The sequence below is a fragment of the Podarcis muralis genome, chromosome 6 (genome assembly GCF_964188315.1).
Source record: "Podarcis muralis chromosome 6, rPodMur119.hap1.1, whole genome shotgun sequence".
NCBI lineage: Eukaryota > Metazoa > Chordata > Lepidosauria > Squamata > Lacertidae > Podarcis > Podarcis muralis.
The window spans coordinates 56999925-57023794 of record NC_135660.1 but is presented as its reverse complement, the minus strand read 5'-3'; the positions used below and the strand labels follow the sequence as shown (position 1 = coordinate 57023794).

The following is a 23870-nucleotide window of genomic DNA, read 5'->3' as shown; positions in this document are numbered from 1 at the left end:
AACCAGAGGGATATCTTGTCCTTGGAAACCATTCATGTCTATTTCCTTGTCAGATTCACTGCTATGGGACTTGATAATGGGACTTTTCAACACCCCCGATGGCTCACCATGTATTCATTGGTTTTGCAGTAGAACCAAACACCTCTCCAGACTGCCTGAACATAATTACTTTTTTAGAGTTACAATACAAACAATGGAAAATCCAACTGCCTCACGGGGTGGCTAGCTGCACTGAAAGTGATTTGGAATACAGTGGTACCTCAGGTTAAGTACTTAATTCGTTCCGGAGGTCTGTTCTTAACCTGAAACTGTTCTTAACCTGAAGCACTACTTTAGCTAATGGGGCCTCCCGCTGCTGCCGCGCCACCGGAGAATGATTTCTGTTCTTATCCTGAAGCAAAGTTCTTAACCTGAAGCACTATTTCTGGGTTAGCGGAGTGTGTAACCTGAAGCGTATGTAACCTGAAGTGTATGTAACCCGAGGTACCACTGTATACCAAAGCATGTGCCCAATTGTTTTAAGCAAGCTGTCTCCATTGGTGAATTGTACCAATTGTACCAAACCTTTTTTAAAAAATGGGACAAAGCTGGGTCTCTCATATATTTTGTTCCAACTTTGCCATTACACAAGTCCCATACAGTGGTACCTCAGGTTAAGTACTTAATTTGTTCCGGAGGTCCGTTCTCAACCTGAAACACCACTTTAGCTAATGGGGCCTCCTGCTGCTGCCGCGCCACCGGAGAACGATTTCTGTTCTCATCCTGAAGTAAAGTTCTTAACCCGAAGTACTGTTTCTGGGTTAGCAGAGTCTGTAACCTGAAACATATGTAACCAGAGGTACCACTGAACTGGACATAATGCTGGTGACTTTTAAAAAAATTAAAAATTATTTTATTTTATTTTGCAAAGCAGGTAGGAAACTTTTGAGAGCAGATAGTTTTCATGTGTGGCTGCATATAAAGAAAACTGGATTTACCAGTCTGTTCATGTCATGTACCCTAAACAGAAATGCAGCACATCTATATCTATATGAACGTGCATGTAAAAATGTGTGCCTTTCATTTTAACAAAATATAACCCTTTTTTTGTCCAATCTAACAAACAAGACATGTTGTTTTGAGTAAAGGAGGTGATGCAACTTCAAAAGCAAGGGAATTCCATTATGGCTGAGGTTCAGCCTTAACTCTTCTGCTGTGTCTGTTATTGTAGCTTTTGCTGAAGAATATGTGACCTTACATAACATTATTGCGTGCTGTCAGTACTAGGCATAGTATTATGCATTAAGGTCTGAAGCACACACAGTAAGCTTTAGCTTTTCCTATTCCAAGTCTGCCAGGCTACTCACATTATTTGAACTCAGTCTTTATGTTTAATTAAAATCAAAATAATTCCTGAACTTCAGGTTAATCCACTCAAGGTGACTTTAATTAGTGAGATTTTAATTTGCAACAAACAAAGATTGCCAATGAAAAACGCAGTGCTTGATGTTCAGCTTTTTTTGAACAATTAAGTACTTAATTGTAACAATAACTATTGGCATATATTTCCTTGTTGCACAGGAACTAGTTTTTGAATTGGGAAATGTGGATTCAGTTCTTGACTAAATGAGTAGCACATTTCACCACCGCTGAGACCTGAGTAGCTTTAGATTTGAGACATATATTAGTCATGCAACATGGAAACCAGTGAAAATGGCAAGTTCCTAACCTTTTATTATAGATCAGGGTCACAGAATAATGTGGATCTCCCCCTGGCCAGAAGCCATCAGGAACACTGAAACCAGGTCTGAGGACACATACATGAAGGTTGCACTCCACATGATAAAAAATCTCCTGACCGTGCAATCCTATGCATGCCTACTCAGAATTAAGTCCTCTTCTGCTTAATGGTGCTTATTCCCAGGTAGGTATATATAGGATTGCAGCCTGAATATTACAGATGAATGTTTGGTTGTTGGTTTGTTTTTGTTCTTGCTCTTGTTGTCATTATATATTTAGTGTTTTTATCTTGCATTTTTATGCTGTGGACCTCACCCTGAAGTCACGGTATACTAATTTAATAATAAATAAAACCAGAGAGAGAAAATTGAGCCAAGGAGTTGGCTGGATCAGGATAACACAAGGAACACGACTAACTCAGATAGCCGAAAGGGAAGGTGGAAGGTGAACTTAGCTGAGAGTACTACAATAGAATAAATTGGATCATTGGTTTGTGCATGCATGACTCACATTAAATGAGCACAGACATTTAGATACCTAGCTTTCTCGTTTTCATCACAGTTTCCAGTGAAAGCAATCATTACGTTAAAAAACAAAGCAACTCTGACATCAGTTTTAACTCTTAACTCTTCCAAGAAACGATTTATTTGTGCATATATTGTATCTCTCTCTCTGAGAAAAATCTTGGTGAGGCACATTATTGTACTCCTTCCACCTTTGTGGGTTTGATAATATATTTTCGAAAACAATCAACAGGCTATTTTCGACTCAGATTGCCTCTTGCTTTCATGAGTATGTGCAGGGAGATTACAACTTTCACATGGCAAGATACATCTCTTCTATGGCAGGAGTGAGGAATCTCAGGCTTGGGGAAGAGGACTGAATGGAGCTCTCCAGGCCTCTCCACCTGGACCTTGAGACTCTCCCTAGGACATTATTTTGAAATGCACTGTTTTGCATCTAATTCCCCAGAGGCCTCAAGTTTTGAAGGAAACTTTGCACTTCAGTATGCACCCCCACTACCTCAGAAGAACCTCAATGTGTCCCTTTGCAATTAATGGTGCTACATTAGCCCAAAACTATCAACTTCTGCAGAAATGGGTTAAAAACCAATGTGCAGCTGCCTTAAGGCACTATTGACTCAGACCCTCCAAGTGTCCCTATTTTCCTGGGACAGTCCCAGATTTACAGAAGCCGTCCCAGTTTCTGTTTGATCCTAGATTGTCCCAATTTTTCTTAGGACATCCCTATTTTCATTGGGTTTTCCCAGTAGTGATGTATGGAGGTGAGAGCTGGACCATAAAGAAGGCTGATCGCCGAAGAATTGATGCTTTTGAATTATGGTGCTGGAGGAGACTCTTGAGAGTCCCATGGACTGCAAGAAGATCAAACGTATCCATTCTTAAGGAAATCAGCCCTGTGTGCTCACTGGAAGGACAGATCGTGAAGCTGAGGCTCCAATACTTTGGCCACCTCATGAGAAGAAAAGACTCCCTGGAAAAGACCCTGATGTTGGGAAAGATGGAGGGCACAAGGAGAAGGGGACGACAAAGGACGAGATGGTTGGATAGCGTCTTCGAAGCTACAAACATGAGTCTGACCAAACTGCGGGAGGCAGTGGAAGACAGAAGTGCCTGGCGTGCTCTGGTCCATGGGGTCACGAAGAGTCGGACACGACTAAACGACTAAACAACAACAACATTTTCACTGGAGAAATGTTGGGTGATATGGAGTTATGTGACCCCCGAGTCAAAGACATAGGAAACCTTTAGAAGACATCTGAAGGCAGCCCTGTATAAGGAAGTTTTTAATGTTTAATGTTTTATTATGTTTTTATATCTGTTGAAAGCTACCCATAAATGGGTGGGATATAAGTAATAAAATTATTATTATTATTATTATTATTATTATTATTATTATTATTATTATTATTGAATAGGACATCTCTATTTTCATCAGAGAAATGTTGGAGGGTATGCTGACTTCTAAAACACAGTTTCATTTGCTGTTGTGATCAGCATAGCACAACCAGTGGCTAGACCATGGGTTTACTGTATGTTCATGGCCAACATTTCAAATTCTTAAATGTTCCTTACATATCTTATTTGTCTGTGAGTTTTTGCTAGCTTGACCTTAGGAGGAACATCCCCCAGGAAAAATGTCTGCATTTTTTAAAAAGGTCTTACTCTTTACTGAGGGGAATGCTGGAAGTGTTTGTGGATTACTTTATTTTTCTTATGAAATGTTTGTGGAAGTTACAAACCCAAGGGCCTGGCTTATATATTTGATTTTTCTTGCCCGCTGGGTTCAGCTGCAACCTTAAGGTCCAGGCAAAAACACCATGGGGAATGCCAGAGCACACAGCTCATAAGAGCAGCACTGGAGCAAGACAGTCAGCTTCCCCCAAATATATACATAGTACATTTTCACCAAACTTTCCTACTACTGCATGATTGACTTTGGCTATTAATTCTAAATCACTCCATCCTAAACATATTTATCCAAGGGAGCTGTTGAACTCCATATAACTATCTACTGAGGCATAGGGGTTGGGCAGACAGTCAGGGCCAACTACCCCTTCCATAGCTTGTGGAAGTCACAAATACCATACCCTCCAACATCTTTGATGAAAACAGGGATATCCTAAGGAAAAGTCAGACATTCCAGAATCAAACCAGAAACTGGGATGGCTTCTATACATCCAGGACTGTCCCTGGAAAATAGGGACACTTGGGGGGGGGGTGTCTGAAATATCCTTTCTGGTTTCATGAAAAGAGCCCCCCTTTAGTGCAGCATTCTGTTCTCAGTGGCCAACCAGATGCCCATGGGAACCTCACAAGTCAAAGCTGAGAGTAACAGCACTCTCTCCTATAAGACTCCACAACTAGTGCTCAGGGGCATGTGAAATTCTAAGCCATGCTATGCTAGGGCACAGCTCCATTGAAACAGATAAGGCATATGTACCCATAGTTTTTGCTGCCCAGGACTGAAATTGCAACCACACCTAAGATCGGAGTTCTATGTAGTATGTCAGAAAGGTCTTAAAGTTTTATGAAGGAGGCTAATATATAATGCAGAAGGGAAGTCCCTCCTTAAAAAAAAAGGTAAATAGATAAAAATTGATCTTGTGCTGCATCTGTCTTTTGCCCCTTCATCTTTGAATGCTTGGGTTCTGGGTACTTTTGTGTGTGAGAGAGAATGTACAATTGTGAGGATTTTATTTGTTGCTAAGCAACAGGTTTCTTGCTTCTTGATAAAGCTAGATTTGTTTCCTATTGCTGGGCACAAGCTGTCCTGCTCAGACACAGGCAGAATGGCTAACCATTTAAAACTTTTCCTTATTTTGATTCCAGCTGCAGATTGTAGGCCAGATAGGATTTTGCAGTGACCAAAAACATTATCCTTGCTGCTTCCTTTGTCACCTGTGAATCTAGTATAAATATACTTTTAAAATTAAAGTTGGTTGATGGTTTGGCTCACTATCAGAATAGAAAGTTAAAGATCTGCGGCTTTAGTGTTTAAGCTGTGATACGGAGCTTTTCTTTGCCCTCCACTTCCAAATGTAAAGCTCAAGTTATAAAAAAGCAATTACCAGCTATCTTTTGTTGAAACTGGAGATAAGTACAAAATCTGCTTACATTCTACTTTACTTCTATACAATTGTGCTTTGTTTAATCTCTGAAATCATCTGAGCTTCCTAACCAGTTGCAGTGAAATGGAAAAATAGATGATTTCCAAGATTAAACCATTCCAGAGTTGCATGCTGCATATTAAAAGCAAAGCATGTATTGGAAAGGAAGATGGTAAACAAACTGTGTTTAATAAATCTTCACACAAAAATTCTAAACCAAAATTCTGCATACATGCCACCTCCTGCTTCAGATCTGCTTCAAAGCTTATACAGTACTCTTACAACGATGGGCTGACACCTTGTCCAGTAGGGGTGCAGGAAATATAGGGCACCTAAGTGCTTTTGAAAATTGTTTTAACTTAATCAAAGTGCACACTATTTTTATTTATTTTATTTAAGGCTGGGGTGGGGAACGTAGTGCTCTCCAGATGTTGCTGGACTCCAGCCCCCATCAGCCTTGGCAATTGGACATGTTGGCTGGGGCTGATGGGAGTTGGAGTCCAACAACATCTGGAGGGGCACTGATTCCCTGGCCCTGATACTAGATACTTACCGGTATATACCACCCTTAATAGAAATTCATCCCAGGCTGGCTCACAATAAGAAATTGGAGTAAGATACAAGTCCATAATTAAAATACTACTGAGAGTGCACACATACAATCAAAACAAAAAGCACTTTCCAAATTTGCCGCCACTGGAAAACCAATTCAGGCAGCAGAATGGAAGACTTGATTATAGTGTTTAAAATATAGCTTCCGTTTTCAGTAGATCAAAGGATTTTTTCCTCCATCTACAATGGCTCAGAGAATAAAAATGTCTCATGGGTGATTTGCTTTCTGAACCTACACAAACACCCACTCACCCCATAAGCACTGTCAGCAGCCAGCGAGTATTTGGCATCTTATAGAAAGCAAGTAACTCTCCTTGTTGTTGCAAGGGAGAATATAGACGTGTGGTTTATGTCTGATTCTCTGATTCAGAAAACAGAGGAAAAGTAGAGCATTTAGTAGCCACAGTGTGCCACAAAACTCATTATTTCTGTCTCAAAGTCTCTGCCAGCCCAGACCTTGGAAAAAACAACTCTACTTTTATTCGTAAGCCACAAATTCAAGAACGTATTGATAGATGGGAAATTAGTGCAAACTGGGTTTATTTTGTACAACTTATCTCCTCACATCTTTACCTACAGACATTAACTTTAGGCATTTCTGGTCTCCTGACTGAGCCTATGGCTGCTATCACATTGAAGACTGTCAGAATTCTAAGAATAGTGGCTGAATTGTCATCTGCAGGTGTGAAGGTTTATAGTTTCTGAGAGAGCTGGGCATAATGCCATATTGACTGCTTGACATACATGTGAAGTTCAAAAAGGATATTGTAGAGCTTGAAAAAGTGTGGAAAAGGGTGATCAAAATGATGAGAGGATTGAGCAACACTCTTATGAAGAAAGATTTCAGTGTTTGGGGCCTTTTAGGTTAGGAAAAAGGACATCATACAATTTTGTTTGCTGAGGGAGAAGTAGATAGAGAGTCTTTCTCCTTTTCGTAGGACATTTGGGGCAGACAAGAGGAAGAGTTTTGCACAGTACATAATCACTTTATGGAACTTGCTACCACAAGGTGTGATGATGACCAGCAACTTTAAAAGACATCATACCACTGAATACCCTTTGCTGGAGAACAGTGGTGCTCATCAATGGTTCCTCTTCATCCTGGAGAAGAGTGACTAGTGGGGTGCCACAGGGTTCTGTCTTGGGACTGGTCTTATTCAACATCTTTATCAACGACTTGGATGATGGACTCAAGGGCATCCTGATCAAATTTGCAGATGACACCAAACTGGGAGGGGTGGCTAACACCCCAGAGGACAGGATCACACTTCAAAACGACCTTGACAGATTAGAGAACTGGGCCAAAACAAACAAGATGAACTTTAACAGGGAGAAATGTAAAGTATTGCACTTGGGCAAAAAAAATGAGAGGCACAAATACAAGATGGGGGACACCTGGCTTGAGAGCAGTACATGTGAAAAGGATCTAGGAGTCTTGGTTGACCACAAACTTGACATAAGCCAACAGTGTGACGCGGCAGCTAAAAAAGCCAATGCAATTCTGGGCTGCATCAATAGGAGTATAGCATCTAGATCAAGGGAAGTAATAGTGCCACTGTATTCTGCTCTGGTCAGACCTCACCTGGAGTACTGTGTCCAGTTCTGGGCACCACAGTTCAAGAAGGACACTGACAAACTGGAACGTGTCCAGAGGAGGGCAACCAAAATGGTCAAAGGCCTGGAAACGATGCCTTATGAGGAACGGCTAAGGGAGCTGGGCATGTTTAGCCTGGAGAAGAGGAGGTTAAGGGGTGATATGATAGCCATGTTCAAATATATAAAAGGATGTCATATAGAGGAGGGAGAAAGGTTGTTTTCTGCTGCTCCAGAGAAGCGGACACGGAGCAATGGATCCAAACTACAAGAAAGAAGATTCCACCTAAACATTAGGAAGAACTTCCTGACAGTAAGAGCTGTTCGACAGTGGAATTTGCTGCCAAGGAGTGTGGTGGAGTCTCCTTCTTTGGAGGTCTTTAAGCAGAGGCTTGACAACCATATGTCAGGAGTGCTCTGATGGTGTTTCCTGCTTGGCAGGGGGTTGGACTCGATGGCCCTTGTGGTCTATTCCAACTCTATGATTCTATGATTCTATGATTCTATGATTCTATGAATGGCAGGAGAGGGCTTCTCACAGGCGTCTGGTTGGTTTTCTTGGAAAACAGCATGCTGAACTAAATAGGCCTTTGGTCTGATCTAGCAGTTCTTATGCAGTCATAAGGCTGTAGAAGAAGACTATGGACTGGGGCTCCATTTTAGAAACATAGGAAGGTATATAAGAAGCCACCATAGGAACACTGGAAACTGAGTTAATCCTTTGGTTCATCTAGTTCAATATGTCTTCATCAAGGATGAGAAGCCAATGACACCTCTGAATGTTGTTGGGACACTTCCCATCGTTCCTGATTGTTGGGCATTCTGCCTGGGGCTGAAGGTACTTCAGTCACATTTGAGTCCAGTCACATTTGACAGGGCACAGGTTTCCCCATCTCTGTTCTGCACTGATTGGCAATTTCTCTCCAGGGTTCTCAACAGTGACCTTTTGCAGCTTTACTGGGAGATGCCAGGCATTAAACCTGGGATGTTCTGCAGGTGTTCTTTCATTAAAGTATATACCTGCCTTAAGAAAAACCTAGCACCTGTAGTGTTAACATGTAGCTATTCCACCTCCCAAGAACCATGATAAAATATTGTATTCCTATTATGCAAGACACTGAAACATCCTATGCAGTAAGAAGTATGGATTCATGAAGACAACTGTGACATTTTCTTCCAACCTGTGTACATTATCTTTTTTTTTTTAAAAAAAAATCATTAAATTTTACAATTTTATATGAAACACTAAAGAAAAAATGCAAGCAATAAACAGAGCCGATATGTGTTACAAAGAACAAATAATCCTGGATAATATTTGAAATCAATTACAGAGGAATTGTTGTGGGCTGTCAATACTAAGACCATTACACTTAACTTTAATATTTTTCTTTACCTGTTCATAAAACCCACAGGTGAAGAAACACAGAGGATGGTCATATTCCTCCATGGTTGTAAAAACTCCCTGATCCTCCCCCCTCCCATCAGTTGTATGCTGGCAGCACGTTACTTTAAACGTTTGTCTCAATTTCACAAGTAAAACTATTCCCCATATCTTCTGGTACCAAGAATCTATAGTTACCCAATGGAAATCGTGTCAGGCCTATGCCAACACTCTGGCTGTTGATAATGAATGTCTCCTTTGCCAGGCTGATTTTCTTTTGTGTGGGTTAACCACATCTTGGTCCCAAACTCAACTTTTAGTACGTAGACAGAACCAATGCAATATTGAATTGTCTGAGATTGCACTTTATATCTGAAATCTCTGTATAACATCCATGTTTCTGATTCCTTAAATGTGAATTGCGAGAACTTATTATGGTAGTTTAGGAAGCCATCAGAAGAAATCATTTTCGGTCACTTTGCTTTTAAAAGGACCCATTCAAACTCAGTTTGTCCTTCAATTTCCCAACAACTGCATTTTTTTATTAAGTATATGCTGGCACTTCAGGACTGCCCTAATGTGTTTGAGTGGGATAATGGCTCTTAGTGGAATCACTTAGAGTGCATTGTGACTTTACATGTCTTGGGGGCCGAATTATTTAACGCATAAATGTGCTGAACTGTACACTACTGATTTTCCTCTTCTTAAAGCCACTTGGGGAGGATTGAATGCATAAATATTAGTGGGAAAGGGGTACTACTTCCCCTGTTTCCCACAAGTCATTTTCCAGTTTCAAATCATCCTTCAAGCAACTTTTCCTACAGTTGCAGCTTGTGAGGGTGGTGGAGAATTCAGAGCAGGAAAATAGTAGATGGGGAAAGGGTTACGTGCATCTGTGCTCTTAGTCTCCCCTTCCTGAAAATGAGAAGCTGTGTTACACCAAGGCAGCCCTCACTACTGAATAAGTGGTGCCAACTGCTTTGACTCTGAATCTGAAGTCTTTCTATATTCTGTATTTAGGTTTAAATATGTCTGGTTGCTTAGCTTATAGCTTGTGGAACGTAACGCTGAACATGGATGAGAAGTAACCAAAGCAATTTTTTTATAACCCCCTCCCCACACACACATCCCTAAATACAGATTTGAAAAATGAGTGGCTACTTTGTCCAGATGTTCTGGGATATTTGATATTTTGCTGGTAATTTATTTTTATTTTGTCCGCCTTACTAACTAGCATAAAGGAAACCAGCTATGTAGAATAAGACTAGGTTTTTCCCCCAAGGGCATTCTGTAAATGGGACCTAAGCCAATAACATTCTTAGTGGGCTCCCCCCCCCCCCCAGTAAGAACCTGGTCTCAAATGCGGCCCACTACAAAGGGTTTTACAAGTTCAGTCTGAAGAGAACTCATTTATCTGTTTTGCAGTGGATCCTGTAATCATCTCTGTAGGCAGTAAGCTATTGCTTCAAGATGCCCAAAATCCATTAACGGATCTCATGATGTTCTTTAGAAAAGAGGCAAAGCCACCTAGACATCATCCAAAGGAAAAGCAACAACATGTATGTGATGAATTGTGCAGGACTTATTTCAAGGTTGTCTCGTTGTCTATTAGATGGAAATGATTTCTCCAGCCCTGCCAAGGATGCCTTTTGTTATTTACTGAGTTGAATAGGATCCAAAAGGCAGCAGTCTGATTGGTCCTAGAACAATAGGATCCAGAATGCAGCAGTTTGATTGGTCCACAGGAGCCACCCAATCCAGCTCCAGGTGGAAGGGAATCCGCAACCTGATTGGCCTACAGGAGAATCCCTGAATTAGCCAATCACGTGGGGCCCATTGTGTAAATAATGTATAAGGCAGACATTCTGGGGGAAGTTCCATTCCTCCTCACCACTATGAGCTGAATAAAGAGCATGAAATCCACTCTTGACTCCATGTATATTTCACCTTTGCCCCAGAACATGTTTCTGGTGCCTAGGCTGAGCCTCAGAATGCATGAAATACAGTGGTACCTCGGGTTACATACGCTTCAGGTTACATACGCTTCAGGTTACAGACTCCACTAACCTAGAAATATTACCTCGGGTTAAGAACTTTGCTTCAGGATGAGAACAGAAATCGTTATCTGGTGGTGCGGTGGCAGCTGGAGGCCCCATTAGCTAAAGTGGTGCTTCAGGTTAAGAACAGTTTCAGGTTAAGAACGGACCTCCGGAACGAATTAAGTACTTAACCCAAGGTACCACTGTATTAATAATATTTCATGTTTTTGAATAATTCTGGAATGCTAACATGTTTCACACATATTGCCCATACTTAACCACCCTACCTTATTATCCCCTTATTATAGACGGATAGTGGCTTCCTCATGGCCACTAAACAAGTTCCTGATTAAACCATGAGCTGAATTGGGGATTTCCCTACTCAAGGTCACACTGCATTGATTCTCCCTTTTATTACAACAGTAAGAGACGATAATGCTTCTGAGTAGTCCAGGTGACCTTTCCCTCACCACTCCCTCATACCCTCCAACATTTCTCGGATGAAAATAGGGACATCCCATTCCGTAATCATAATGTTACTATTTATACCCCACACATCTTACTAGGTTGCCCCAGCACTCTGGGCAGCTTCCAACATATATAAAAAACATAATAAAACATTTTTTAAAACTTCCCTATATAGGATTGCCTTCAGACGACTTGGGAGTCAGATAACTTTTAACCCTCCAACATTTCACCAACGAAAATAGGGACATCCTAAGGAATAGCAGGACATTCCGGGATCAAATAAGAAACCGGGACATCTTCTCTAAAACAGGGACGTCCCTGGAAAATGGGTATAAATGGAGGGTCTGCTCTCCATAACTCTCCCTTGTGCTCTAGCTTGAGATTGTGGGGCATGAGTGGGAGTTATACATCTAATTTTAGGGAGAAGACCCTCGTAAGAAATCCGCTTCCTTCCATTACCTTTTGCTGTTCACATGTGTTAACCGCTGGTCATACTATATCAGTTCTTCGTCATGCAGGCTCTGGTGACATGGGTAGTCCTGTAAACTCCTGAAAGACCACTGTTTGCATCTTACAAAATTGTATGTTATAGAAATTTTGTAAATGAATCTGTAATATTTCTGTGTGGCTTGAAGCAGAATATGGTAGCTCTACCAAGAGCTCTCACTTTCATACCTCAGAAAATGTTTTCAATGAAGCACATTCCCTTGTTATTTTGAGTGTTTTCCACATCATCTTCTTTCATAAGATCAGGGTTACACTGAGATGTTTTTCCCTAACACACACACTGGAACTACTTACCTGTTGACATCCAGACGTCCGCCAGTCATCCCAGAAAGCTGCTTCAGTTGGCTTTTAGATAGGCAATGTTATTCAGCTGTGGTAAAATTTTTTTTTAATGAACTATGTCTTATAGAATTTTTTGTTTGAATTGTTATTTGGGGACCAGATGTTGTTGCTGTTGTTGTTGTTTTAATATGTCCTCCTGAAGTGTAACTGCAGATGATAGTATTTCAGTGCTGTAATTGCCTATGTTACACAGACTTGTTGCTTTTGTTTGTTTTGTTTCCTGCCATGGTCTCCACTTTATTCTGGAAAAGCCAAAAACCATTCCCGGAAATGTAACTTCATTGATATTTTATTTAATCTTAATACTTGATGGCTAGACATGCTAGACAGAAAAGACTGCATTGGGACCGGCAATACAGGGGGTAGAGAGGATATGTAAGGAACGTAGGGAAACTGCCTGGTAATCCTGGATTATTACTTGCTGTATGAAAGATGTAATAGGGGGGGGGGGGACTTATAGAGTTTAATTTTTTTAAAAAAAAATCAATTCTCTAGCTCACTATCACATAATCCTTGCTGTAATGCCAAGCTCTCCTCTTGAAGATATCAACCTGGGAGTTTGTACATTAGGCTTTCTCTGCGCTATCTAGAACCCCTCAGGCCTAACCACTGCAGCATTAAGATGTTATAAAGGAAGTCCCTGTGTAATAAACAGATACACATGTGCTGGCCTTTAGGTCCATGTGACGTACAGGTTCTGACAACAACAGGCACAGAGACATGCTGAGTGCTACAGCATGAGGGAGTGCGGTTGTCTCCCCGTTCTTCTGCAAGGTTGTTTATCTTCAGTCAATTTCTCTCCGTAAAGCAGCGAGCCTTTATCCTGCTTGCTGTTTCCCATTGCTTAACGTGAGCAGAGCACAGAAGCCTGAAAACACTCAAACCCTCACAAAAAGTTCACCCCTGCAAACATGAAATTCCACTTAGAGGAAGTTTTCTATCCTTATTTCAGCCATTGTGATGTATTGGCATATTGCGATGTTTAGCTGGTGATACATTGCGATGTTGAAAACCAGATATTGCCCCAGCCCTACTCTGCAACTATTCCGCAGTACTGGTGCATGGGACATTGGGCATAGGTGACAATCCAGAATGTTGTGGGAGGTAGCAACAGTGTCTGGAGCAAGGAAGGGGGATTTGGAAAAAGTTTCCTCCCTACCCTCTCTGCCAGTAGGATCTGTCTGCTGGATCAAAAGCCTTTTATGGATGGAAGAAGTATTTCTAGGAACATAGGAAGCTGTCTTATACTGAGTCAGATCATTCTGAATAGCCCAGTATTGTATACACTGACTGGCAGGGGTTTTCCAGGGTTTCAGGCAAGAAGTCTTTCCCAGTCCTATCTGGAGATACCAGGGATTGAACCTGAGACTTTCTGTATGCAAAGCAGATACTCTATCCCTGAGCAATGAACCTTGTCTGTGAAATAAAAAGTCTGACTCTAGCTTTGTGCATTGACTGTCTGCTTTAAAAATTTCCTGTGACATAAGAGTCAAAGCAAAATGATGGCTCCTTGTTATCATGCAAGTCCTGAAGATGGAATCTTAGTGCAAGTGTCATGGTAACATAGAAGGTAAACATTCTATCCTAACTCAAACCTCACTGATATGCTTTTGCCAGAGTAGCAAGAGGCAGAAAACCTATATTGTCTACTTGGAAATATCCCAGATCTTTAACTGTGACAATTTTACTTCTTTTTGAATTTACAATTTATTTGCCTTGTGTGGTCCTTAAATCTTTAGTGAAATATGATCCATGAAATCTGTGAAGGTGAGCTTTACTCTCCCCTCTGTTATTTATAAAGCACCCAAAGTCTCCTGTGAATTAGACAGGAAGATAAATACTCTTGAATTCTAGATAAACGGTCTTGGGAAGTATTGCTAGATTATTAACTGTATTATTAACCTTTAAATGCTTTGCAGAACTGAAAACCAAGATGAGTCAGTTCTCCAAGGAGCTTACAGTTTTAGCAATGGGGAACGAAGCAGTTGCATGTTCCTCCATGTTCTCTCTCTTCTCCCTCTCTATCTCTTTTTCTTTCTTTCTTTTTAAAAAATAGTTTTTGAGATGGGCCCTAATATATTAGAAGAGTCACACTTCACATGTTATTTCCCCCCTGTATCAAGATGGATCGTCCTATTTGGGGGGAAACATGTATGTATGGCTGAATACACAGCATACTTTTGAAGCACATTTAAAGTATGCCTGAAATTTGTGGTCATCCTTACTTTTTATTGAGTCACCTTTTCTGCTTTGCACATGGCATTTGAGAAGGTAGCTGCAATTTTGTATAATGAGGGGTTTACCTTAGGTGACACTGGAAACTGCTTCTCTTTGGCATGGACTGTTTTTGTTTTCTGAAAATAGGCTAAGAAATCTAAAATCCCCTTAGCGTTGCTTTGGGTGTCCATTTTGACAGGCCTGTCTTTATTCCTCATAGCAAAAAGCAGTGCAGCAAATAAAAAAACATGTCTTGTCTCTGAGATGCCTCACTGAGGGAGGTGTTCCAGTCAACCCTACTCAAAAGCCTTGTCTAGTGGGGCAAAACCCTGTTTGTGCCATCAATTCAGATATAACATTTTGTACTAGTATATCACCAAGACATGGCTGTGGAGTCAAAGGTTATGTGGACACCAGTGCTTAGTAACTACGGTACCTGATGCTTATGAGTTGCTTCCTGTGCCTTTGCTATTGATTTTTTACAGCCTCAGTGCTGTGCATACCATAACTCTTGGGGAGTGAGCATGAAATCCCTGCCTATTGATGTCAGGCAAGCCCCATCGCTGTTCTCTTTTCGGTGCCTGCTAAAAACATTTTTGTCTAGAAAAGCCTACCCAGCAATATGTGTTTTTTTAGCTTATTGCCAGTTTTAATTTTTTTAATATTTTAAATAGTTTTGCTTTTATCCATTTTTTTTTGCCAAGTCTTCTTTATATTATGGATTTTTATATTATGGATGTATGTTCTGTGTTATTTCATTAATACTATTGCCTAGTACAAGTTTGTTGTGGCCTTTGGCTAGAACAATAAACTTATGAACTTAATTTTATTGTTTTATTCTTTTTGTAAAACACTTTGAACTTTTCTTCAAACCTCATTTTCACCTCAGGTCTGTGGACCATCCTGACTTTGGTTGTCAATAAAGCGCAGGTAATTTTTCATGATTTAAATGTATTTGTACCATCAGGGAGAGAAATCTGACAGATTTTGTGCCTGAAGTGCCAAGATAACTTGACCAGCCTTGCACTTTGACTTCAGAGTGGAGCACGGAGCAACATTTGCTGTTCTGCCTCACCTTGGGCCAGCTTTGTTCCTGGTGTAAAATAGGGTAGTTTTTCAAACCCAAAACCCAAAACAAAGGCTGTCCACTGAGAATCTTCAGGAGAAAATTTTCTTGGTTCACAGGAAGAGTGTCTTAAAAACAGACTGAGAAATTACCACACAGGCTTCCTAGTGGGATTTCAACTGCTTCAAATATGGCTAAATACACCCTAATTTTTCAGAGAAATGCAATCCAGATCTTCTCCATTAGATGATGTTACTTATAAGTGTAGAAATGAACTTTATTTCACAGTACTTTCATGTGATTGCAAAATAACATTGTACCTTTCACTCTTTTCTCTAGGAATAAGAGAAAACCAATATGGAATTAATGCTTGGGAAGCATGCAAAACTGTTCAGTATAACACAGCAGCAAAGAATGAGTCAAGCTTCACAAAGGTAAAAACAAAACACAACACACAAAACCTTCCATAGTTGTCAGCAGAATCTACTGAGGTTTTAAAAAATGATCATTTATCTGTATGCAGTGTTTTGCTATTTGTTTTGTGTTTAGTCGGATTTCACTTACTCAGCAGAAAAGTCAAATAAAGTAGCAGCTAAGATGTTACAATTCTGTTGGCAGGATATTTATTAATTCATATACTTTCCACGTTCTTGGGGAAAAGAAAGCAATAAGTGCACTTGAAGGAAAATCACAGTCTTGAAAAACATCACTGGTCCAGTGTTACAAGGGCCTTGGCAGGTCTTCCAGAGAATGGGTTATTTTTCAGAAGCCAAAGGTGGTCCATAAGAAGAAAAAGAACCCTCCAAAATCCGCAGCTGGGCAATAGATTTACTAAGGCCAACCAAAATGTCACAGAAGTGTGGCATTTCCCTGTATTATTCATCAGGCAAGAAATTACACAAAGCAGTGGGGTGGAGGGACAAGGATTATTATTTTATGTGCAAAAATTAGTCTGGATTTGTAAACTCAATTCTAAGAAGGGAATTGCAGACTGAATAAGGGTATTTGCAGATGAACATTCATCCTGATTTGTTTGCAGGGAGATTAGACAACTTTGGCTATTTAATGAGCATTATTCTGATTTGTTTGCTGGATGGTTAGATGATACTGCATTATCCCACACTTTCCAGTGCATTTTCCCTTCACTTTCCTTACTGCAAAAAGTCTGATTTGGGGTGGGGGTGGGGAGCAAGATCAAGATGAACGCCACAACCCCAGAGTTGTTCACGGCTGGACTTAACTGTCAGTGGTTCTTTACCTTTACCTTTTTAAAAGATTTGTTGTGCAAAGGCCTCCCAATCAGCTATGTGCAACCTGAATTCGTTGATTTGTGATTGACACTGAAAAATAGTGACAGTCTGAAAGTGCCCAATGTCTCTCCCAAATGCTGTGGGTTATCAGGTTGCCCGTCTGGAATTTGGGGATTTATTTATTTTGCTTATTGAACAAAATTTATATAACACTTTATTGTAGTAAAACCTCTTTGTGGTTTATGACAAATATTAAAATTATCAGATTAAGACACACAAACATCTACATATCTGGATAGGCTTGCCTAGACAAAAATGTTTTAAACAGGTACAAAAAGAGTACAGTGGTACCTCGGGTTACATACACTTCAGGTTACAGACTCTGCTAACCCAGAAATAGTGCTTCAGGTTAAGAACTTTGCTCCAGGATGAGAACAGAAATCGTGCTCCGGCGGCACAGCAGCAGCAGAAGGCCCCATTAGCTAAAGTGGTGCTTCAGGTTAAGAACAGTTTCAGGTTAAGTATGGACCTCCGGAACGAATTAAGTACTTAACCCGAGGTACCACTGTACAGTGAAGGCACTTGGCTGATGCTAATAGAGAGGGAATTCCAAAGCATAAGTGATGCCGCATGAAAAGGCTGATTTCTGTGAAATGACAAAGAAGCAACAGCTGCTCCCCATTTCTTGAGAAATTAATTAAATAGAAGTCTGGCTTGTAACCCAGGTCTGTCCCAAACCTTAAATGAAACATCCAGGTTCCTAGTTAGGCAGAAAGTTTGAAGTAAAGTGAAACATCACAGTCTTTATCAAAGTCATGGATTTTCTCTCTCCAGAGAACAGAGCTATGGGCACACCATGTTGCACAAAAGCTGCTGTGACTTAACTTGCAAACACCAAAATGGCTTCTTCCTTCTCAAGAAGATTCTTATATATCATTGACTGCCCAGCCAAATGAAAACTGATAGACAAAAAGAAGAAGTACCATTGTGATGCTGTATGTTGAGTCATTGCCCTAATGCAACAAAATAGGCAGAGTATTCACCATCTGGGATGGAGTTGCTCCTTTCTTCAAAGATGCTGTTAGAACCAAGGAGAGGAAGAAGTAAACTCCCTTCATTGCACCTCTTCAAATAGTCTTTAAAAAAACAACTTTTAATGATAAGTTATTGCTCGTATTGATTATACGTAGGCTGCTCTGGAAGCCTTGTCAAGTGAAAAGTAGGTAGAAAACGCTTAAAATAAGTAAAATATTGCACTGAGGCCACAGCTGCAATTACAGCCACACTGTTGTGCAGCCCCACACAAGAATTTGCTAGTAACCCTTTCAAGGCAATAGCAAAAAATGTGTGCCTAGATGGCACATAGCTGCACGAAAATGCATGTCAGAAACTAAGTGTAGTTCTGGGTCAGCTGTCTTGTTTTCATTCTTAAATGACTGCTAGAGAAAGAGTGATTACATTCCCAGTCCTGATTCCTAATTTCCAAGACATGTTCCTTGAATAGTTCAGCAGCACAAGTGGGTGGGTAGGTGTTGAGCTTGCCACTCACCACTTCATCAAGAGACAGTTTCCAAATGCCATAGCCAGGAGACAAGCTACTAGCAGCAGTCCTTTGCTGGCCAGCCTGGTCATGGGTGATGAGGTAATGCAGTGTGTTAGAAGAGATTCTTCCCTTAGTCCAGTGGTTGCCAGATATTTGGGTTCCAGGTGCACATTGGGAATTTCAAGAAAGTGCCAACACGGCGGTCACAAAATGGCTGCCACCAAAGATGTAGCCCAACAGTAAATAACTGCTCCCTCCAAAACAGCAGAAAAAGAAAAGTTGGGAAGATAAAATGGTTCAAATATGGACAAATATATTCCTCTTCTTCTTCTTCTTCTTCTTCTTCTTCTTCTTCTTCTTCTTCTTCTTCTTCTTCTTCTTCTTAGCAAAATATGTTGGAAGGACATTCTTTTCCCCCCAGACACTGCTACTGTGTTACCCCAGACACTGCTACTGTGGTCTCCTACTGGTATGCTGCTGTAGATTACAGCTAGAAAAATAAAAGATAACTGAATCCAGGAATAGTTTTGATTTGAGGAAAGACATGACTCGCTGGCAAGTTGTTGTTGTTTTGCTGTCTTTTGTGGGATAGAAAAGAATAGAAATACAAAGAGAACACACCGAAAACACATTACAAACTCACCAGAATAGTAGTTGAACAATACTGGCCCAGACTAGTGTGATGTTTGAAGCTGAATGTCAACTACAAGCTTGTCAAAATGAAGGGTGAATGGGGTGGTGATAATAATAATGTTTCTGCTTTTGCACCCTCTTCTCCTCTCTCCAAAGAACTTGGAAACAATCCCTGTTATAGGCAAGGCAGGAAGAAAAAATTGATGGTAACAATGACACCATTGAAATGGGTTCCCCACAAAACAGCAGTGCCTACCAGACAAATATGATCATTATTATCACTGTCATCAATATGATGCTTCTGCACTGGTCTGTCCCAGTTGGCGTGTAGTCAGTGGACTATGGGGACTAAGCTAGTCCCCTAAATGTTCCCCGCCTTCTTCCCAAAACCTGGGAAAACCTGCCCGGCTTAGGGAAAGAGACACAATGCTTACGTGCGTGACGTAACCCCCCCCCATCACCTTTGCAAGCTGGCACCTGTGGACCTAACTGTTCCCCCACGGAAAATTTCACCACACACCACTGGTCTGCCCCTTACAACAACTTAGGAGCGATCCTTGCAATAGGGCATGCAGCAGAAACGAGAAAGCGTTGCCATATTCTCCCCCTCCCCTTTTCAAATGAGGCCTATCTCAGTCAGCTGCCTGTTCTACATGACAAAACAAACACAGCAGCAGTGGGAGGATTCCCCAGTTTCTTCTCACACATTTCAAAAGGTTTATCAGGCAAAAACTCGCTGTCTGTACCACGTGGCTGGCAGGCAGCAAAATGAGTGATAGGTGATTCCCATGCTGCCTGCCAACTGCTTAGGGTTGCCATACATTCAGAATGTCCCGGACATGTCCGGGAATTAATGATCGAAAATAGTGTCCAGGAGGGAATTTCTGAAAATCAGTAAAATGTCTGGGATTTTGAAACTTTGGGTTTCCTTAAAAAAAAAGTTCAACGACTGTTATGTCCTGAATTTTACTTCTAGAAATATGGCAACCCTAAACGGCTCCGTGTGGCTGACAGGCAGCAAAACAAATCTAATGGGTGGATTCAAGCAGGAAAAGAAGAGGGAGAAACAGCAGTTCTTTAGGACTCCAGGGATTCCTATTGCCTGATGTCCAAATAGTTCATTTACCAATCACATCTCCAACTACTAGCCAGGAGCAGACAGCCTGGCTCATTTCACAGTAACCACTTAAAAGCGTACCAGCACATACTGCTTCATAACTTTATTTCTAGAAGGGCTGGAAACTTACTTTTCAAAAATTGAAAGCTCAGGGCCCTGCTGGGGGTGCCAATGAAAGCCTTCACAGCCACCATGGTGCCTGTGGGTGGCAGACTGACAACCCCTGCCTTAGACAAACCATTGTTTTAATCTGTTCTCATTTTTAGTTTTTATTATGGCTAGAAGCCTCAAAAGCTGGGAGTGGCTTGGGCCTCTCTGGATCTCTGAGAGGACTTGTTTGCCAGCAGCATCCAGGGCTAGTGCAGTTGATGATGTCAGTGGTCCACATGGGCACTGCTGGTCCTTTTGCGCAGTACACAGATTCCAACAACTCCTTCTTTGGTTACCACCTTGGTCCTTTGGTCCTTAAGGGTATGGCAGCCACCCACCTCCGGTCACCACTTACTGACGTGATGTCTCCCTATGTGCCACCTCACTGGCCATCACTGGAGATGCTTAGCATTCAAGGGTAGCATGCAGAGTGATTCTTAGGACTGTACAGCATCATGCATACAAACTTTTTGCAGAATGAGTCGCCCACATGACCCACTCGTAGGCAACGTGTTAACCGCCAGTTATGAGAATATTTGGGTAACTTCTGTGAAGAAATGGGTAACAATATAGAAATAGCAAAATGTAACTTACTGTTGCATAGTGCAATGTAAACAGCTGTTAATGATCCCACTTTCACAGCAAGACAATCAGAATTAAGTGAGCTGCCCTCTATGACTTTGTGTGTTAGCTTTGCAGCCGAGGGGAAAAAAATTGTTATAATGATATTCTCACTTAGAATCCTGCTTGCCTGTAAGTGGTCTTCTTGTTAGGTTTTGTTTTGTTTTGTTGAACTTTGTGTTGTCATAATAGGGTTTTTCATTAATTGTTACAATTGTATAAATACTGCACAACAATAAAACAAGTGGTTAGGGACTCTAAACCAATGAGGCCCTTTATTTGTGGGCAAAGATTTGCATACAAGCAGCAGGACTTGCTTCCTTTTCTTTTTTCCAGTCACCTCCCCTCCGCCCACACCAAATCACTGCACTGCATCACTCTTTACTGCTGCATTGCATGCTGATTTTTTTAACAGGAGATTTTAACATTGGGAAATTCTCTGGCATAAGCCCTGTTGAGATGAGTTTAGTGTAAATGGGAGTTGCCCTGCGTAATTTCCCAGTAGATTGTGTGGGACATACAGAAGGAGCAAACAGCAAAGGGGCAGTTGAAAGGAGGCTGGTGGTCATGCCATCTTTTTGTTTCCAGATCTGACTGAAATGAGTTTTCATTCAAAACTTCTCAGAATTCTCCTCAGCAAATTTCAGAGTTGACTATTCCAATGATCTCTGGTTTATAAAACATTGAGCAAGTATTTTAATAACGATATTTAATAACCACTAGTATTTCATTCCAATGTTTGCTCTTCAATGGTTTATATTTTGTATTTGGCAGGACTGATGTAGTAGTGACCTTCAAACTTTTTACCTCCAGGGCAGAGTTTCTTCACTCCCTTGTTTGCAAAAAACAAACAAACCAAAAAAACAACAACACTTGGTAGCTGAGCTAGATGATTGGTTGAATCAGTGAACACATCTGCATAACTTTAGCTAGGACAAAGCAACAGGAGCTCACTGCGTTGCACAAATTCGAACCGCAGACCTACCGATCAGCAAGCCCAAGAGGCTCAGTGGTTTAGTCCACAGCATTCCCTTCTTTAAAAAACATTAATAAATAACAACTGTGGGGTGCCTTAAGCAGAAGCAGCAAGTTAACATCTCCCATCCCTGTTTCAATAGAAATCTCCAGAAGGCAACATCCTGGAGTAAACAAAAGCTTTGGCAAAGTATATTTTCCCCCTCCAGAAAAGTGTGTGAGGGGAAAGGGTTAGGCTCCCCCACCTCCCCAAACTGTTGCTATTGAAAAGAAAGTGTCCATACAAACCTGACCATGTATTTAATGTATCATCTGAACATTCAGCTGTGGCTTTTCACTGTAGATCAGTAGTGGTGACCAACCTGTCTCTGAAGAAACTTCCTAATCTTCTCACTGATGAACACTAAAGGCTACCCAACACCTGAACTACTGAAAGAGATACCAGCAAGCCTGAAACATACTGATTTTGAGGGGAAAGTTTCATGTTGAAAATGTGAATTTTAATTTTGAACTCAAAATTTCTCACTGCAGATCCGCATAGTGATTTGAGAAAGAAGAAGAAAAAAGCCCATGCCTTATTCTGAGTATTCAGTTGAGCTCTATTCCTATTAGGCTTCCGCCAACATTTATCTGCAGGCTTTACTTGCTAGATTTCTACTTGTAAAATCACTGTGGAAGGCAATGGAGCAGGTCCCCCTGCAAACTAGCAACTCTTTGCATTTAGGCATTCTATTTACACCTGGGAAGATAAACATGCGAGGGGGAAAGGGAGGTGCTCCCCTCCCCATGCCTCATCTCTATCCTATCAAAAGCATTCCACAATCAGGGTTCTAAATCAAGAAGGAAGGCTCTGTGAGCAGAGTTCCCACTTCACACTCATTCTCATGGAGGGCCATAAACTCAGTTAAGGGTGACAAACCAGAGAGAGTGGGCTTGGCAGTGTGCCCGCACTCCACCCCATGGTTTTGTTCAGTGCTTTTTTACTCATATTGAACTGCCTCTCAATGAGGCCAAACCTAGATTCACAAAATGTTTAGGGGTATGTGTACCCCTGTGTCCCCTCTCCCCCAAGAAAAAGGCACTGGTTTTGTTTACAATACAAATAAATACAGCACCCAAAGAGTCCTAAAGTCTGGCAAACCTATTTAAGATAGAATCCTATTGAACTAGCTCCTTAAACCTACAGAGGTGGCTGTCAGATTGCTGCTGCAAAACAGTAAATGAATTCTAGCAATGTATTTTCTTTCTTGGTTTTAGGCATGTAGATATCACAGTGGCGGTCAGCATGCATAAAAGAAGACTGGATATAGCATAAAATACACACAGCTCACTATGCAGCAAATAGCGAGATAAAAAGAATAGTGAAATAAAGGAAATATCTACTGATGTAGATGCTCGTTTGCTTTTTTTTTTACCCATTTATGCCACATTTCAGCTGAGAGGGAATTATAGGACTAGGATATAGGGAGGAAAGTATTTGAAAACATTTTTTCTGCATTCAATTGATTGGCTTTGTGGAGCATGTTACTTGCCTATTGTTATAACAACTGTATATAGAAAATAGCGTTAGGGTAACTAAGCACTAAAGGAAATCCTGGTTCTGTCAAGGGAGATGGTGATTGTTGAGGGGAAATGGCTCTAGGCGACCTTTAGTAAGTGTTGAGCATATGCCTCCTCGTTGTCACCATGGATATTTTGTTCAGCCAAGGAATATTGCATAATAAGGAGCTGATGGAATAAATGGTACCCAAAATGACTATAGAAATATGTGCATGCTGTTTGTGGGAGGCAGAGTGGAGGAATCCCTCCCCCTGCCTTGGTCATACTTGATGCTTTTTGTTCAACAACACTGACCCAACTCCCACATAAATGCTCTACAGAAAATCACAGCCCACCTACGTAATTCATTTTGCAATGCATTTGGAGGCCGTAAGTGCTTAAAGCGCTTTAATATTTCAGCAGATCGGCATGAAAGCGCAGTGTGGCATAGGTTATAATCTGAAATT

At 41.0% G+C, this 23870-nt stretch overlaps 1 protein-coding gene across 2 annotated transcripts in view; it reads left to right on the top strand.

Moving 5' to 3' along the window:
- Positions 1-23870, top strand: part of C6H10orf90 (chromosome 6 C10orf90 homolog) — a 150896-nt gene that overhangs the window by 72762 nt on the left and 54264 nt on the right. For both annotated transcript variants that reach the window (XM_077930358.1, XM_077930359.1), the window contains one exon: positions 15915-16009. In XM_077930358.1, the coding sequence (XP_077786484.1) occupies positions 15915-16009 (95 nt within the window). The remainder of the gene's footprint in view (positions 1-15914; positions 16010-23870) is intronic.